We start from the raw sequence: 17407 nt of genomic DNA, 5'->3' as shown, positions 1-17407 counted from the left end.
GAATTGTGGCATCCCTAATAGATACATATGCAGTTGTTAAGTTAATTGTTATGAAATATATTTTATTATTTTTGTCATTTTTATTAGTTTATTAGTTTTTAATGTCTATATACTTTTAATTAATTTTATTTCAGATTTGGTTATTTTAGTTCATCAAGTCTGTGTTTGTGATTTTTAGTGCTTTTGTCATTTTATTAGTTTTTTTTTATTGTATAAATACATTTGTAGTCAATAAGTTGATTGTTATAATATTTGGTAAATTGTTATTTTCTGGATTTTTACTGTTAATTGTATATTCTTTACCCTGTATCAGTGTTATTTTACTATCATTATAGTTTAATTCATTTTTATATTTATAATTTTAGTTAACATCTTATTAATTTTGTTGTTTTTTGTCGCTTTTATTAGTTTTTAATGTCTTGTATAGTTTTTAATTAATTTGTATTTCAGTACATCAATCATGTTTTATATAGTTTTATTAATATTTTTAATGAACTTTTTATTTTTAATGTTAATTCTAGTTTAAGTTTTAGTACTTTCATTACGTGCTTTATTAATAATATTAGTACTTCATCTTAATCATGCTGCATTTCAGTCCAAGTAGAGATCAACCGATATTTATTTTTTAATAACCGATATTATTATTATACAATTCTATCCTATATTGCAAAACCGATACCGATTATGGAAAAATATCAAATTTTAATTTAGTTTCTCATCTAATATTTAAATAGTATTTTATTTCAGCTTTATTTCAAATATTTTTGTGCTCGATAACCGATATACAAAACCCATATTTGTGTGTTTTATGACAATTATATTCGATATTGCGAAACCAATACCTGATTATTTTTTATTTTATTTTTTATAACCGATATTATGTGCCCGAGAACCGATATTTATTTGTTTTATTTTTGTTTTATGACAATCATATTGGGCGTTTATCTGTAAATCCAATATTACACAAAACCGATACCTGATTATGGGAAAATTATTAAATATCTGTAAAATATCGGTAAAACCGATTATCGGTTTTGGCAAAGCAACATTTCTAATTTTCGTTTAGTTTAAGTTTTTCAACTAATATTTATATTTGATCTCAGCTTTATTTCCATTAACAGAAATATTTGTAATATTTGTAACTTTAGTTAACCATAATAATGCATCAAGTGAAACTAAAGCCAAATATGAACTGTTTTTATGGTTTTTGATCTCTTCAGTCTTCGTGTCGAACACATCGGCCTGCGCGGCTCTTCAAACTCTGCTGGCTGTGTGTCACAGGAAGAGACCCATACTGTGCAAGAAGCTGAACAAGAGCATCATGGGATACCTGACGTCCCTCAGCTCGGCCCCTGGGCTCAGGTGAGGAGGCTGATAGATGAGCGGTCGGTGGATGTTGGGTTCTGACCCCTAACTCACGATGTCTCTTTCCTCCTCAGTCCGCTTCTGGTGTTCATGAAGGACCGGGCCGGTAGTCATCTCCTGGAGAAGATCTTCACCGTTTCCCACAATGCTTTGCTGCGGGACGTCTACAGGAACCACCTGAGGTCGCAGCTGATGCCTCTGGCCCTTCATCCCATCGCTAACTTCACCATGCAGAGCCTGATCGCAGCTTCCTCCCGCTTCAAACTGGTGCTGTCTCCTGTACTAGCACTAGCGCTAGCGCTGTTCTGCAGCTTCTCTGCTTTAAAGGATTAGTTCACTTTTAGAGAAACTGTTGCTGATCATTTCCTCACCCCATGTCATCCAAGATGTCCATGTCTTTCTTTCTGGAGTCGAAAAGAAATGAAGGTTTTGGATGAAAACAGTCCAGGGTTTTTCTCCATATAATGGACTTCAATGGGCTCCAAACGGTTCAAATGACAGTTTCAGTGCAGCTTCAAAGGGCTTTAAACGACACCAGATGATGAATAAGGGTCTGATCTAGACAAACCATCAGTTTCTGAGAGAAACCCAGCAGTATTTATGATATTATTTTACCTCTTATCAGACGAACGTGATCATCTCTGAGCTCAGACATAACTTCCGCTAAGTGAGGTCAAAATACGAGTGTGGTTATAGATGTATACGTAGATGCCTCATTAGCGCGTGCACGGATCAGTAGAATGAGGCATCTATGATCGATACATCTATGACCACGCTCGTATTTTGACCTCACTTAGCGGAAGTTAAGTCTGAGCTCAGAGATGATCACGCTCGTCTGATAAGAGGTAAAATAATAGCATAAATACTGCTGGGTTTCTCTCAGAAGCTGATGGTTTGTCTAGATCAGACCCTTATTCATCATCTGGTGTCCTTTGAAGCTGCACTGAAACTGACATTTGAACCGTTTGGAGCCCATTGAAGTCCATTATATGGAGAAAAACCCTGGACTGTTTTCATCCAAAACCTTCATTTCTTTCCGACTGCAGAAAGAAACACATGGACATCTTGGATGACATGAGGGTGAGGAAATAATCAGCAAAAGTTTCTTTAAAAGTGAACTAATCCTTTAAGATGCGTCTCTTATTTCCTCAGTTCCTGAAGATCTTCGATGAGCTGATGGAGGGTTTCGAGGCCATCCTGGCGGCGGGTCACATAGGGGTGGTGGTGCAGATGGCGGAGGGCTGTGTGCGGTGGGAGGAGAGGCAGGGCGAGCTGCTACAGCGCCTCCTGCAGGTCAGGAGGAATCATGTCTGGAATCTCTAACTCTAATCAAACACTGCTGGATTTAAAGTGCCCAGTTATGCTGTTTCCACCTTTCTTACAGTGTGTAATAACGCTCTTTGTGAATGTAAAAGGAGATTTTTGTCTCCCAAACGGCCTGAAACGAGTCTGTAATTCCTGCTGAACCTACGGAGGTTTGTAAGTAATTTGCATAATGCCAGCCTATGGTGTTCATTGGCTGAGCAGCGTCTGTTTAGCCCCGCCCTCAAACACTGTAGATGAGACTGGCTTTGGTTTTCATGTTAATTTAGTTTAATTTTTTGTACTTTTTTAACGTGCTTTTGTCATTTTATTAGTTTTAAAAAATATATATTGCTATTTAGGTTTTGTTTTATTTTTAATTTCTAGTTAATAATTTTAGTGCTTCAACTTAAATTTATTTCATTTTATTGCCAAGTAGAGATCAGCCGATATTGAATTTTTTTTTTTTTTTTTTTTTAAATAACCGATACCAATTATTTATAGCTTTCATGTTACTTTTAGTTTAATTTTAAGTATTTTCGTAATGTGCTTTTGTCATTTAATTACTTTATTTTAAAATATTACTAATTAGGTTTAGTTTCAGTTTTAGTTTTTTATTTCTAGTTAATAATTTTAGTTTCAACTTAAACTCATTTCAGTTTATTGCCAAGTACAGATTGACCGATATTGGGGTTTTTTTATATCCGATACCGATTATTTAATGATAAACAGTTTTTGTGCCCGATAACCAATATACAGAACCAATATTTAGTTTTATTTCTGTTAGTTCAATTCTATCCGATATTGCAAAACCAATACCCGATTATGGGAAAATGCTTAAATATCTGGAAAAATATCGGTAAAACTGATTATCGGTTGATCTCTATAATGCCAAGGCAACATCTATAATTTTCGTTTGGTTTTTCCATCTAATATTTTATTTGATTTCAGCTTTATTTAAATTAACAGAACGATTTGCATGTGCCCGATAACTGATATACAAAACCGATATTTATGTGTTTGAGTTCTGTTTTATGACAATTATATCCAATATTGTAAAACCGATACCTTGTTATGGGAAAATGCTTAAATATCTGGAGAAATATCGGTAAAACTGATTATCGGTTGATCTCTATAATGCCAAGGCAACATCTCTAATTTTTGTTTAGTTTTTCATCTAATATTTATATTTAAGCTTAATTTCAGTGCTCAATAACCGATATACACAACCGATATTTATGTGTTTGAGTTCTGTTTTATGAAAATTATATCCGATATTGCAAAAACCGATACCCGATTATGGAAATTATGGGAAAATGCAAAAATATCGGTAAAACCGATTATCGGTAGATCTCTATTGCCGAGGCAACATCTCTAATTTTCGTATAATTTTTCATCTAATATTTATATTTTATTTTATTTCAGCTTCATTTCAATTAACAGAAATATTTTTATGTGCCCGATAACCAATATACAAAACCGATATTTATGTATTTGAGTTCTTTTTATGACAATTATATCCGATATAGCGAAACCGATACCTGATTATGGGGAAATGCTTAAATATCGATAAAACTGATTATCGGTCGATCTCTATAATGCCAAGGCAACATCTCAAATTTTCATCAAATTTTTCATCTAATATTTATATTTTATTATATTTTAGCTTCATTTAAATTAACGGAAATATATTTTTATGTGCCCGATAACCGATATACAAAACTGATATTAATGTGTTTGAGTTCTGTTTTATGACAATTATATCCGATATTGCAAAAACCGATTATGGAAATTATGGGAAAATGCAAAAATATCGGTAAAACCGATTATCGGTAGATCTCTATTGCCGAGGCAACATCTCTAATTTTCGTTTAATTTTTCATCTAATATTTATATTTTATTTATTTCAGCTTCATTTCAATTAACAGAAATATTTGTATGTGCCCGATAACCGATATACAAAACCGATATTTATGTGTTTGAGTTCTTTTTATGACAATTATATCCGATATAGCGAAACCGATACCTGATTATGGGAAAATGCTTAAATATCGATAAAACTGATTATCGGTCGATCTCTATAATGCCATGGCAACATCTCAAATTTTCATCAAATTTTTCATCTAATATTTAAATTTTATTATATTTTAGCTTCATTTAAATTAACGGAAATATGTTTTTATGTGCCCGATAACCGATATACAAAACTGATATTAATGTGTTTGAGTTCTGTTTTATGACAATTATATCCGATATTGTAAAAACCGATACCCGATTATGGAAATTATGGGAAAATATCGGTAAAACCGATTATCGGTAGATCTCTATTGCCGAGCAACATCTCTAATTTTCGTTTAGTTTAAGCTTTCCTACCAATATTTATCCAACCAACTAATATTTGATCTGACCAATCAGAGCAGAGCAGGCTCTCTGAAAGGCGGGGTATGAATTATATTATTTCAACCGTGAATAAATTATAAATGTTAGCTAGATTGTGTTCATTACCCGTCTAACGATGTATGTTTATGCTGAAATATAATAAAATAATGGTTTCTGTTTTTAAAAACGCGTGTCGTTATCGGTCATTGTGTAGTGAGTTTGCTCATGTGACTTCCGTTAAGGGAGCATAGTGAGCATTGATGCACCCTGGGTTTGTGGTGCATTGTGGGAAACATTTCAGAGTATTCTGCCATTGAGACAGCCCTTAAAATGGCCGACTCCCTGATCAGTGCCCTGACTAGTGAACTAGGGAGCAGATTGTGACATCCTGAATCTTCGAACGAGCAGTTTCAGACTCTCTGAGCGCATATTTTGAGAAAATTGAAGTGTTTTTTGGACTCGTGTATAATATAATCTGCCTTAAAAGTGTGTCTGTAAAGGGATAGTCCAGTCAAATTGACTCTCTCATGACATTCTGAACCTCTCTGACTTCTGGTATTTCATTCTGATCCGCTGATCCTAAGTAAACTTCATGTCCCATCAGGCCTTTCACTGCTGTGAGCCGGCGTCTCTGCAGGTTTCCTGTCTGCCTCTCTTCCTGTCCTTCCTGGCGTATGAAGTGTACTACAACACAGAGACAGCAGAGGGCGACGCCGGCACACAGGTGAGATTACCAGTATGAATATTGTGGGCATTATGGGAACTTCTGTCAAAATATGCAAGCAGAACGCAGCTGCACGAGAGGCTGTATCCCACAATGCAGTGCAGATTTGACCTGACCTTCCATTTCCAGTGTGGCAAATGAGTAACATCAGTCGTCTTCTTGACCAGATAATTGATCCATTTACTCATAACCATTATTTAACTAGATTTACATTAGACAAACACTGACATTGTGATATTTTTATATGTATATTGTATTTTTCATCAGCTCTATTTGGATAAAATATTCTCAAATGATTGGACTAATTTTGTCTTGGATGTTTGATTATTATCAAACATAAAAATAATAATGCAATGATGTTGAAGCACTAAAATTTAACATAACTAAAAATATAAGCTAATTGAAAATATTAAAACTAAAATAACACTGACATCCAGACGTCATTTCAGTAATGCTGATGGAAATAACATTAATTTAACATGTGACCCTTGATCTCACGGGTATATCTGTGGCAACAACACATCGTGTGGGTCAAAATTATACATTTTTCTTTCATGCAAAAAATCATCAGGATATTAAGATCATGTTCAATGGTCAATATCCTACTGTAAATATATCATAAATGTATTATTAGTAGTGCTGAGGACTTCATCTGGACAACTTTAAAGAAGATTTTCTCAATATTTAGATTATTTTGCACCCTCAGATTCCAGATTTTCATATATTGTCCTACTAAACCATCATTAATGAGATTATTTATTCAGCTGAAGATGATCTATAAATCTCAATTTTAAAAAATTGACCCTTATGCCTGGTTTTGGGGTCCCGGGTCACATATTTGGACTCTGTTAATAGCCACTGTAATCAGTTTAACACTGCATAATGACATTTATTTTAAAGTTGAAACGTGATGCCGCCCACATGAGCTCTGGCGTTTATCACATGGTGTGACGATTTGAGGAAAATATCGAATTGCGATTTAAAATGCGATTATTATAATTTTTGTATTTTTACTAGTGAAAAGTGTGTATATGACATTTTGTGTTTATATATTAATAATAATTATTATTATGATTATTATTATTGCTAAATAAAAATAAGAAATATTACTATTACAATAACATTAATTATTAAAAAATTTAAATAAAATAAATATAACAATATAATAATAATATTTATATTTTACAGAAAACTAAAAACTAATGGGTTACCTGTTAGTATGCAGACAGCCTGTGACTAAAAATCATTAGAAAGGTCTAAGGATTTATTGTAAAAAAAAAAAAAAAGTATAATTATAAAAATCTGTTTTTATCTGTGATATCAATTTCTTAAAGTCTATGTCTTTAATATGAAATATGAGCCTCTTAAGCATCCACAGTGGGGATTAAACTCCTGTACATTGAAGAAAAACATATGGATTGTCATATACATTTATTAAGAAGTATTATGTTTTATTATTTTCTACCCAGAAGTTTAAGATTGGGGGGGTGTTGGTGATCAGTTCGTATGTTTATAGCCTACTGTACATACACTCACCTAAAGGATTATTAGGAACACCTGTTCAATTTCTCATTAATGCAATTATCTAATCAACCAATCACATGGCAGTTGCTTCAATGCATTTAGGGGTGTGGTCCTGGTCAAGACAATCTCCTGAACTCCACACTGAATGTCGGAATGGGAAAGAAAGGAGATTTAAGCAATTTTGAGCGTGGCATGGTTGTTGGTCTGAGTATTTCACAATCTGCTCAGTTACTGGGATTTTCACGCACAACCATTTCTAGGGTTTACAAAGAATGGTGTGAAAAGGGAAAAGCATCCAGTATGCGGCAGTCCTGTGGGAGAAAATGCCTTGTTGATGCTCGAGGTCAGAGGAGAATGGGCCGACTGATTCAAGCTGATAGAAGAGACACTTTGACTGAAATAACCACTCGTTACAACCGAGGTCTGCAGCAAAGCATTTGTGAAGCCACAACACACACAACCTTGAGGCGGATGGGCTACAACAGCAGAAGACCCCACCGGGTACCATTCATCTCCACTACAAAGAGTTAAAAGAGGCGACAATTTGCACCAAAATTGGCCAGTTGAAGACTGGAAAAATGTTGCCTGGTCTGATGAGTCTGGATTTCTGTTGAGACATTCAGATGGTAGAGTCAGAATTTGGCGTAAACAGAATGAGAACATGGATCCATCATGCCTTGTTCCCACTGTGCAGGCTGGTGGTGGTGGTGTAATGGTGTGGGGGATGTTTTCTTGGCACACTTTAGGCCCCTTAGTGCCAATTGGGCATGGTTTAAATGCCACGGCCTACCTGAGCATTGTTTCTGTCCATGTCCATCCCTTTATGAGCACCATGTCCCCATCCTCTGATGGCTACTTCCAGCAGGATAATGCACCGGCACAAAGCTCCAATCATTTCAAATATGACAATGAGTTCACTGAACTAAAATGGCCGCCACAGTCACCAGATCTCAACCCAATAGAGCATCTTTGGGATGTGGTGGAACTGGAGCTTCGTGCCCTGGATGTGCATCCCACAAATCTCCATCAACTGCAGATGCTCTCCTATCAATATGGGCCAACATTTCTAAAGAATGCTTTCAGCAGCTTGTTGAATCAACCCCACGTAGAATTAAGGCAGTTCTGAAGGCGAAAGGGGTCAAACACAGTATTAGTGTGTGTTCCTAATAATCCTTTAGGTGAGTGTATAAGGAAAAATAAAATTGTCTTTTTAACACTATTTCTTGGGTTAAATTATATGTGCTCGCTTTCATTAATATTCACTTGTGTGTGCTTATTATATAAGTATCATTAAAAATATTAGGATGTAAGTTATTAACTTTTTTTTTATTTCACATAGCGTTGGATCATGTCTAAATATTTATTCAAATGCAAAACCTAAAAATAAGTAAGAAGTTATGGGGCCGGTTGCATAAACCGTTAAGACTAGTTTTACAAGTTAGACATCCATTTTTTTCTTTAAGACTGTTCATAATTTTTTTAAATCAGTTACATAAAAACATAGACTGGCCTAATTTGATACGAAAAGTAAGACTGAATGCCCCTTGCCGAACTGCTAGATCTTAAGACACTGTCTGAACATAATGGCTTAGTTTATGCAACTGGCCCCTGATCTGCAATACTTTTTTGAGCAACCAGACTAGATACATGTACATGGTGGTCCAGTGGGTTAAACCACTGAACTGATATGCAGAAGGTTGCTGGTTCGATCCCAGTGGTCGCCACCAGTGTGTCCTTGAGAAAGGCACTTTACTCCATGTTGCTCCAGGGTCGCTTTGGACAAAAGCGTCTGCCAAATGCATAAATATAAAATAAATAAATATAAATATTTATTAAAGAGCCACAGTGTGTAGTGTGACTGTGTGTGTGTGTGTCCAGGCTCCTCCGCGGCCTCTCTCTGTGTGTTATCACGGCTCTCGGCTGGTCCAGGCTCTGTCCGGGTTCAAGGACCGGTCGGTGCTGATGAACAGCCTCCACGAGCTGAGCCCGGCTGACCTCCTGACCCTGGGCACCGACCCCTTCGGCAGCCACGCCCTCCAGAGCCTGCTGACGGCCGCCAGCGATAAGGGCCGGGGGAAGATCCTGAGGAAGATGGAGGTAAGGCATCACCAGCGGCAGGTTTGGGGTGAAGCGGGTTTGTGGGGTGAAGCGGGTTTGGGGGTGAAGCGGGTTTGGGGGTGAAGCGGGTTTGGGGGTGAAGCGGGTTTGGGGGTGAAGCGGGTTTGGGGTGAAGCGGGTTTGGGGGTGAAGCGGGTTTGGGGTGAAGCGGGTTTGGGGAGTGAAGCGGGTTTGGGGGTGAAGCGGGTTTGGGAGTGAAGCGGGTTTGGGAGTGAAGCGGGTTTGGGGTGAAGCGGGTTTGGGGGTGAAGCGGGTTTGGGGGTGAAGCGGGTTTGGGGTGAAGCGGGTTTGGGGAGTGAAGCTGGTTTGTGGGTGATGCGGGTTTGGGGGTGAAGCGGGTTTGGGGTGAAGCGGGTTTGGGGGTGAAGCGGGTTTGGGGGTGAAGCGGGTTTGGGAGTGAAGCGGGTTTGGGGGTGAAGCGGGTTTGGGGGTGAAGCGGGTTTGGGGTGAAGCGGGTTTGGGGGTGAAGCGGGTTTGGGGTGAAGCGGGTTTGGGGAGTGAAGCGGGTTTGGGGGTGAAGCGGGTTTGGGAGTGAAGCGGGTTTGTGGGTGAAGCGGGTTTGTGGGTGAAGCGGGTTTGGGGGTGAAGCGGGTTTGGGAGTGAAGCGGGTTTGTGGGTGAAGCGGGTTTGGGAGTGAAGCGGGTTTGTGGGTGAAGCGGGTTTGGGGGTGAAGCGGGTTTGGGGTGAAGCGGGTTTGGGGGTGAAGCGGGTTTGGGGGTGAAGCGGGTTTGGGAGTGAAGCGGGTTTGGGGGTGAAGCGGGTTTGGGGGTGAAACGGGTTTGTGGGTGAAGCGGGTTTGGGAGTGAAGCGGGTTTGGGGGTGAAGCGGGTTTGGGGAGTGAAGCGGGTTTGGGAGTGAAGCGGGTTTGTGGGTGAAGCGGGTTTGGGGGTGAAGCGGGTTTGGGGGTGAAGCGGGTTTGGGGGTGAAGCGGGTTTGGGGGTGAAGCGGGTTTGGGAGTGAAGCGGGTTTGGGGGTGAAGCGGGTTTGGGGTGAAGCGGGTTTGGGGTGAAGCGGGTTTGGGGTGAAGCGGGTTTGGGGGTGAAGCGGGTTTGGGGTGAAGCGGGTTTGGGGGTGAAGCGGGTTTGGGGTGAAGCGGGTTTGGGGGTGAAGCGGGTTTGGGGGTGAAGCGGGTTTGGGGGTGAAGCGGGTTTGGGGGTGAAGCGGGTTTGGGGTGAAGCGGGTTTGGGAGTGAAGCGGGTTTGGGGGTGAAGCGGGTTTGGGAGTGAAGCGGGTTTGGGGGTGAAGCGGGTTTGGGGGTGAAGCGGGTTTGGGGGTGAAGCGGGTTTGGGGGTGAAGCGGGTTTGGGAGTGAAGCGGGTTTGGGGGTGAAGCGGGTTTGGAAGGTGAAGCGGGTTTGTGGGTGAAGCGGGTTTGGGAGTGAAGCGGGTTTGGGGTGAAGCGGGTTTGGGAGTGAAGCGGGTTTGGGGGTGAAGCGGGTTTGGGGGTGAAGCGGGTTTTGGAGTGAAGCGGGTTTGGGAGTGAAGCGGGTTTGGGGGTGAAGCGGGTTTGGGGTGAAGCGGGTTTGGGAGTGAAGCGGGTTTGGGGGTGAAGCGGGTTTTGGAGTGAAGCGGGTTTGGGAGTGAAGCGGGTTTGGGGGTGAAGCGGGTTTGGGGTGAAGCGGGTTTGGGAGTGAAGCGGGTTTGGGGGTGAAGCGGGTTTGGGGGTGAAGCGGGTTTGGGGTGAAGCGGGTTTGGGGTGAAGCGGGTTTGGGGGTGAAGCGGGTTTGGGGTGAAGCGGGTTTGGGGTGAAGCGGGTTTGGGGGTGAAGCGGGTTTGGGGTGAAGCGGGTTTGGGGTGAAGCGGGTTTGGGGGTGAAGCGGGTTTGGGGGTGAAGCGGGTTTGGGGTGAAGCGGGTTTGGGGTGAAGCGGGTTTGGGGGTGAAGCGGGTTTGGGGGTGAAGCGGGTTTTGGAGTGAAGCGGGTTTGGGAGTGAAGCGGGTTTGGGGGTGAAGCGGGTTTGGGGTGAAGCGGGTTTGGGAGTGAAGCGGGTTTGGGGGTGAAGCGGGTTTGGGGTGAAGCGGGTTTGGGAGTGAAGCGGGTTTGGGGGTGAAGCGGGTTTGGGGGTGAAGCGGGTTTGGGGGTGAAGCGGGTTTGGGAGTGAAGTGGGTTTGGGAGTGAAGCGGGTTTGGGGGTGAAGCGGGTTTGGAAGGTGAAGCGGGTTTGTGGGTGAAGCGGGTTTGGGAGTGAAGCGGGTTTGGGGGTGAAGCGGGTTTGGGAGTGAAGCGGGTTTGGGGGTGAAGCGGGTTTGGGAGTGAAGTGGGTTTGGGAGTGAAGCGGGTTTGGGGGTGAAGCGGGTTTGGAAGGTGAAGCGGGTTTGTGGGTGAAGCGGGTTTGGGAGTGAAGCGGGTTTGGGGGTGAAGCGGGTTTGGGAGTGAAGCGGGTTTGGGGGTGAAGCGGGTTTGTGGGTGAAGCGGGTTTGGGGGGTGAAGCGGGTTTGGGGGTGAAGCGGGTTTGGGGGTGAAGCGGGTTTGGGGGGTGAAGCGGGTTTGTGGGTGAAGCGCGGGTCTGATGCGGGTCTGATGCGGGTCTGATGCGGGTCTGATGCGGTCTGATGCGGGTCTGATGCGGGTCTGATGCGGGTCTGATGCGGTCTGATGCGGGTCTGATGCGGGTCTGATGCGGGTCTGATGCGGGTCTGATGCGGTCTGATGCGGGTCTGATGCGGTCTGATGCGGGTCTGATGCGGGTCTGATGCGGTCTGATGCGGGTCTGATGCGGTCTCTCTGTGGCAGGGCATGTGTGTGGATCTGGTCTGCTCCATGTATGGCAGTCGTCTGATGGAGGCCGTGTGGCACAGCGCCACCGTCGGGCAGAAGCAGGGCATCGCTCACACACTCAGTAAGAACACACATCACACCTCTTCATTCACACACACTGAGCTCTCATTTTATTATTATTATATTATTATATGATAGATATTGTCCGTGTTTATGTGGAGACTAGATCCTAGAAAAAAGACCAGTCCATTTGAATTAATTACAGGTGCTGGTCATATAAGTTGATTTATTTCACTAATTCCATTCAAAAAGTGAAACTTGTATATTATATTCCTTCATTACACACGGACTGATATATTTCAAATGTTTATTTCTTTTAATTTTGATGATTATAACTGACAACTAAGGAAAATCCCAAATTCAGTATCTCAGAAAATGAGAATATTACTGAAGACCAATACAAAGAGCGGGTTTTTAGAGATGTTGTCCAGCTGAAGAGTGTGAGCATGTCCAGAACTCGATGCTCAGGTGTTCTGAGTCCAGGTGGGTCTGATAGTGGCCTTCAGCTCTTCTGCATATCTCATCTTCCTCTTCAGATGTTCTATGAGCTTAAGGTCAGGCGAGTTTGCTGGCCAATCAGGAACAGGGATACCATGGTCCTTAAACCAGGCACTGGTTGCTTTGGCACTGTGTGCTGGTCCCAGTCCTGTTGGAAAATGAAATCTGCATCTCCATAAAGTTGGTCAGCAGCAGGAAGCATGAAGTGCTCTAAAACTTCCTGGTATACGTTGACCTCTGACCTCAGAAAACACACAGTGGACCAACACCAGCGCATGACATGGCACCCCAAACCATCACTGACTGTGGAAACTTTACACTGGAGCTCCAGCATGTGGATTGTGTGCCTCTCCTCTCTTCCTCCAGACTCTGGGACCCTGATTTCCAAAGGAAATGCTAAATTTACTTTCATCAGAGAACATAACTTTGGACCACTTTTTGTCTTTAGCCCAGGTGAGGCGCTTCTGACGCTGTCTGTTGGTCTAGAGTGCGACAGCTGAAACCCATGTCTTGCATACGTCTGGTTCTTGAAGCACTGACTCCAGCTCCAGTCCACTCTTTGTGAATCTCCCCCACATTTTTGAATGGGTTTTGTTTCTCAATCCTCTCCACGGTGCGGTTATCCCTATTGCTTCTACACTTTTTTCTAGCACATCTTTTCCTTCCCTCCGCCTCTCTATTAATGTGCTTGGACACAGAGCTCTGAGAACAGCCAGCCTCTTCTGCAATGACCTTTTGTGTCTTGCCCTCCTTGTGCAAGGGGTCAAAGGTCGTCTTCTGGACAGCTGTCAGGTCAGCTTCTTTCCCATGATTGTGTGGCCTACAGAACTCGACTGAGAGACCATTTAAAGGCCTTTGCAGGTGTTGTGAGTTCATCAGCTGATTAGAGTGTCTTCAATATTCAACCTTTTCACAATATTCTCTATATTTCAATATTTTCTGAGATACTGAATTTGGGATTTTCCTTAGTTGTCAGTTATAATCATCAAAATTAAAATAAATAAACATTTCAAATATATCAGTCTGTGTGTAATGAATGAATATAATATACAAGTTTCACTTTTTGAATGGAATTTGTGAAATAAATCAACTTTTTGATGATATTCTAATTATATGACCTGCACCTGTAGTAAAATTATTAATATACATTTTTCACCATATGATTTGAAAAAAATAATAATAAATTAATATTTTTTAATCAGATGTCTTGAATTAATATTAATTAATAAAATGTTTTACCAGATGACTTGAATTTTTTTATATATATAATTCATATTAATAAATATAAATAATAGTTTTTCGACGGATTACGTGAAAAAAAACATTTATTAATTAATATTATTAATGAGGTAATACATTTTCACCTGATGACTTGGGAAATTTTTTTTATGAAAATGAATGAATATTATTAATGAATAAACTTTTCAGATGACTTGGGGAAAAAGCATGAATTAACAAATATTCATCTGATCATAAATTAATTCATATGAATTCATAAATTAATATTATTTCTTCAGATTACTTGAAATAAAATTCATGAATGAATTCATATTAGTTTTTAATTTTTCACCTGATGACTTGGAGGGAGGGGGGTTGATTAATTAATTATTATTATTATTAATGAGTACATTTATCTGCAGATGACTTTAGAAAAGCATGAATTAATTCATATTATTTAATTTATTAATATTTTTACCAGATGACTTGAAAAAAGTCATACTTTTTATACTTTTTCTCCAGATTAAATTTTTTTAAAATTACTAATATAGTAATTCATATTAATAAATACAAATATTTTTTCCACAGGCGACTTGAAAAAAACATTAATACATGTTTAATATAATAAGTTAAATATGTTTTGCCTGATGACTTGGGAAATTAATTAATATTATTAATGAATAAACTTTTCATCAGATAACTTGAAAAAAAGTCATAAATTAATCTATATTAATGAATCAATTAATAATTTTTCATCAGATAACTTGAAAAAAATAAATGAATTAATTAATATGAATGAATAAATTAATAAGATGACTTGAATAAAAAAAAATATGAATTATTTCAAATCAATGAATGAATTAATTTCCCCCACGATGACTTAAAGGCTCCATTTGAAAAGAATTAAACCCCAGAACAAAAGTTGTATTAAATTGCATCTTTTTATGAATAAAAACATCAGTAATGAGAGAATGCTTTGATGAACAGATTGAGGATATGATGAGATGTTGATGAACGTGTGTGTGTGTGTGTGTGTGTGATCACATGACCTGTGCTCTGCTCCTGTGTGTGTGTGTGTGTGTGTGTGTGTGTGTGTGTGTGTGTGTGTGTGTGTGTGTGTGTGTGTGTGTGTGTGTGTGTGTGTGTGTGTGTGTGTGTGTGTGTGATCATGACCTGTGCTCTGCTCCTGTGTGTGCGTGTGTGTGTGTGTGTGTGTGTGTGTGTGATCATGACCTGTGCTCTGCTCCTGTGTGTGAGTGTGTGTGTGTGTGTGTGTGTGTGTGTGTGTGTGTGTGTGTGTGTGTGTGTGTGTGATCATGACCTGTGCTCTGCTCCTGTGTGTGAGTGTGTGAGTGTGTGTGTGTGTGTGTGTGTGTGTGTGTGTGTGTGTGTGTGAGATCATGACCTGTGCTCTGCTCGTGTGTGTGTGTGTGTGTGTGTGTGTGTGTGTGTGTGTGTGTGTGTGTGTGTGTGTGTGATCATGACCTGTGCTCTGCTCGTGTGTGTGTGTGTGTGTGTGTGTGTGTGTGTGATCATGACCTGTGCTCTGCTCGTGTGTGTGTGTGTGTGTGTGTGTGATCATGACCTGTGCTCTGCTCGTGTGTGTGTGTGTGTGTGTGTGTGTGTGTGTGTGTGTGTGTGTGTGATCATGACCTGTGCTCTGCTCGTGTGTGTGTGTGTGATCATGACCTGTGCTCTGCTCGTGTGTGTGTGTGTGTGTGTGTGTGTGTGTGTGTGTGTGTGTGTGTGTGTGTGTGTGATCATGACCTGTGCTCTGCTGTGTGTGTGTGTGTGTGTGTGTGTGTGTGTGTGTGTGTGTGTGTGTGTGTGTGTGTGATCATGACCTGTGCTCTGCTGTGTGTGTGTGTGTGTGTGTGTGTGTGTGTGTGTGATCATGACCTGTGCTCTGCTGTGTGTGTGTGTGTGTGTGTGTGTGTGTGTGTGTGTGTGTGTGTGTGTGTGTGTGTGTGTGTGTGTGTGTGATCATGACCTGTGCTCTGCTGTGTGTGTGTGTGTGTGTGTGTGTGTGTGATCATGACCCGTGCTCTGCTGTGTGTGTGTGTGTGTGTGTGTGTGTGTGTGTGTGTGTGTGTGTGTGTGATCATGACCTGTGCTCTGCTGTGTGTGTGTGTGTGTGTGTGTGTGTGTGTGTGTGTGTGTGTGTGTGTGTGTGTGTGTGTGTGTGTGATCATGACCTGTGCTCTGCTGTGTGTGTGTGTGTGTGTGTGTGTGTGTGTGTGTGTGTGTGTGTGTGTGTGTGTGTGTGTGTGTGTGTGTGATCATGACCTGTGCTCTGCTGTGTGTGTGTGTGTGTGTGTGTGTGTGTGTGTGTGTGTGTGTGTGTGTGTGTGTGTGTGTGTGATCATGACCTGTGCTCTGCTGTGTGTGTGTGTGTGTGTGTGTGTGTGTGTGTGTGTGTGTGTGTGTGTGTGTGTGTGTGTGTGTGTGTGTGTGTGTGATCATGACCTGTGCTCTGCTGTGTGTGTGTGTGTGTGTGTGTGTGTGTGTGTGTGTGTGTGTGTGTGTGTGTGTGTGATCATGACCTGTGCTCTGCTGTGTGTGTGTGTGTGTGTGTGTGTGTGTGTGTGTGTGTGTGTGATCATGACCTGTGCTCTGCTGTGTGTGTGTGTGTGTGTGTGTGTGTGTGTGTGTGTGTGATCATGACCTGTGCTCTGCTGTGTGTGTGTGTGTGTGTGTGTGTGTGTGTGTGTGTGTGTGTGTGTGTGTGTGTGTGTGTGTGTGTGTGTGTGTGTGTGTGTGATCATGACCTGTGCTCTGCTGTGTGTGTGTGTGTGTGTGTGTGTGATCATGACCTGTGCTCTGCTGTGTGTGTGTGTGTGTGTGTGTGTGTGTGTGTGTGTGTGTGTGTGTGTGTGTGTGTGTGTGTGTGTGTGTGTGTGTGTGTGTGTGTGTGATCATGACCTGTGCTCTGCTCCTCTAGTGTCCAGTGAGAGTCGTCTTCGCTCAGATCGATTCGCTCGGCACGTTTGGGCCAAATTCAACCTGACGTCGTTCCAGAAGCGGCGCGGAGACTGGGTGGAGGCGCAGGCGGGACAGGCCAAGAAGAAGAAGATGTTCCGGGACATTCTGGACTGACACACACACACACACGCAAGGTTCTCATCATTCAGAGCCTTTAACATGCTTTTATTAATAAACTCCTCAAAATACTCCTGCTGTGACTGTGCCTTACATCATATCACAGTTAGACTAGATCCGAGACATCATGCCTCATGAATTCATACACATTCATGCATTAATATCAGATGTGGGGGGGGGGGGGATTCTTGAGGGGGGGTCATAAATTAATCTGAATTAATGCATTAACTTTTCACCAGGTGATTTCCAAAAAGAAATCATAAATTCATATTTTTTTCATCAGATGACTTGAAAAAAATATATAAATTAATACTTTTTCATCAGATGATTTCAAAAATACATAGTAAATTCATATAAATTAAACATTTTTCATCAGATGTCTTGTAAAATAAATCATAAATTAATT

At 41.3% G+C, this 17407-nt stretch overlaps 1 protein-coding gene across 1 annotated transcript in view; it reads left to right on the top strand.

Moving 5' to 3' along the window:
* Window positions 1-17073, top strand: part of nop9 (NOP9 nucleolar protein) — a 29712-nt gene extending 12639 nt beyond the window's left edge. Inside the window, exons 6-12 of the mRNA XM_079820560.1 lie at window positions 1221-1362; window positions 1440-1632; window positions 2518-2658; window positions 5651-5770; window positions 9173-9391; window positions 12142-12247; window positions 16844-17073. Of these exons, the coding sequence (XP_079676686.1) occupies window positions 1221-1362; window positions 1440-1632; window positions 2518-2658; window positions 5651-5770; window positions 9173-9391; window positions 12142-12247; window positions 16844-16998 (1076 nt within the window). The 3' untranslated portion in view covers window positions 16999-17073. The remainder of the gene's footprint in view (window positions 1-1220; window positions 1363-1439; window positions 1633-2517; window positions 2659-5650; window positions 5771-9172; window positions 9392-12141; window positions 12248-16843) is intronic.
* The last annotated feature ends 334 nt before the right edge of the window (window positions 17074-17407 follow it).

The sequence above is a fragment of the Gobio gobio genome (genome assembly GCF_949357685.1).
Source record: "Gobio gobio genome assembly, chromosome: 6".
NCBI lineage: Eukaryota > Metazoa > Chordata > Actinopteri > Cypriniformes > Gobionidae > Gobio > Gobio gobio.
This window is presented reverse-complemented; position numbering and strand designations above follow the sequence as displayed.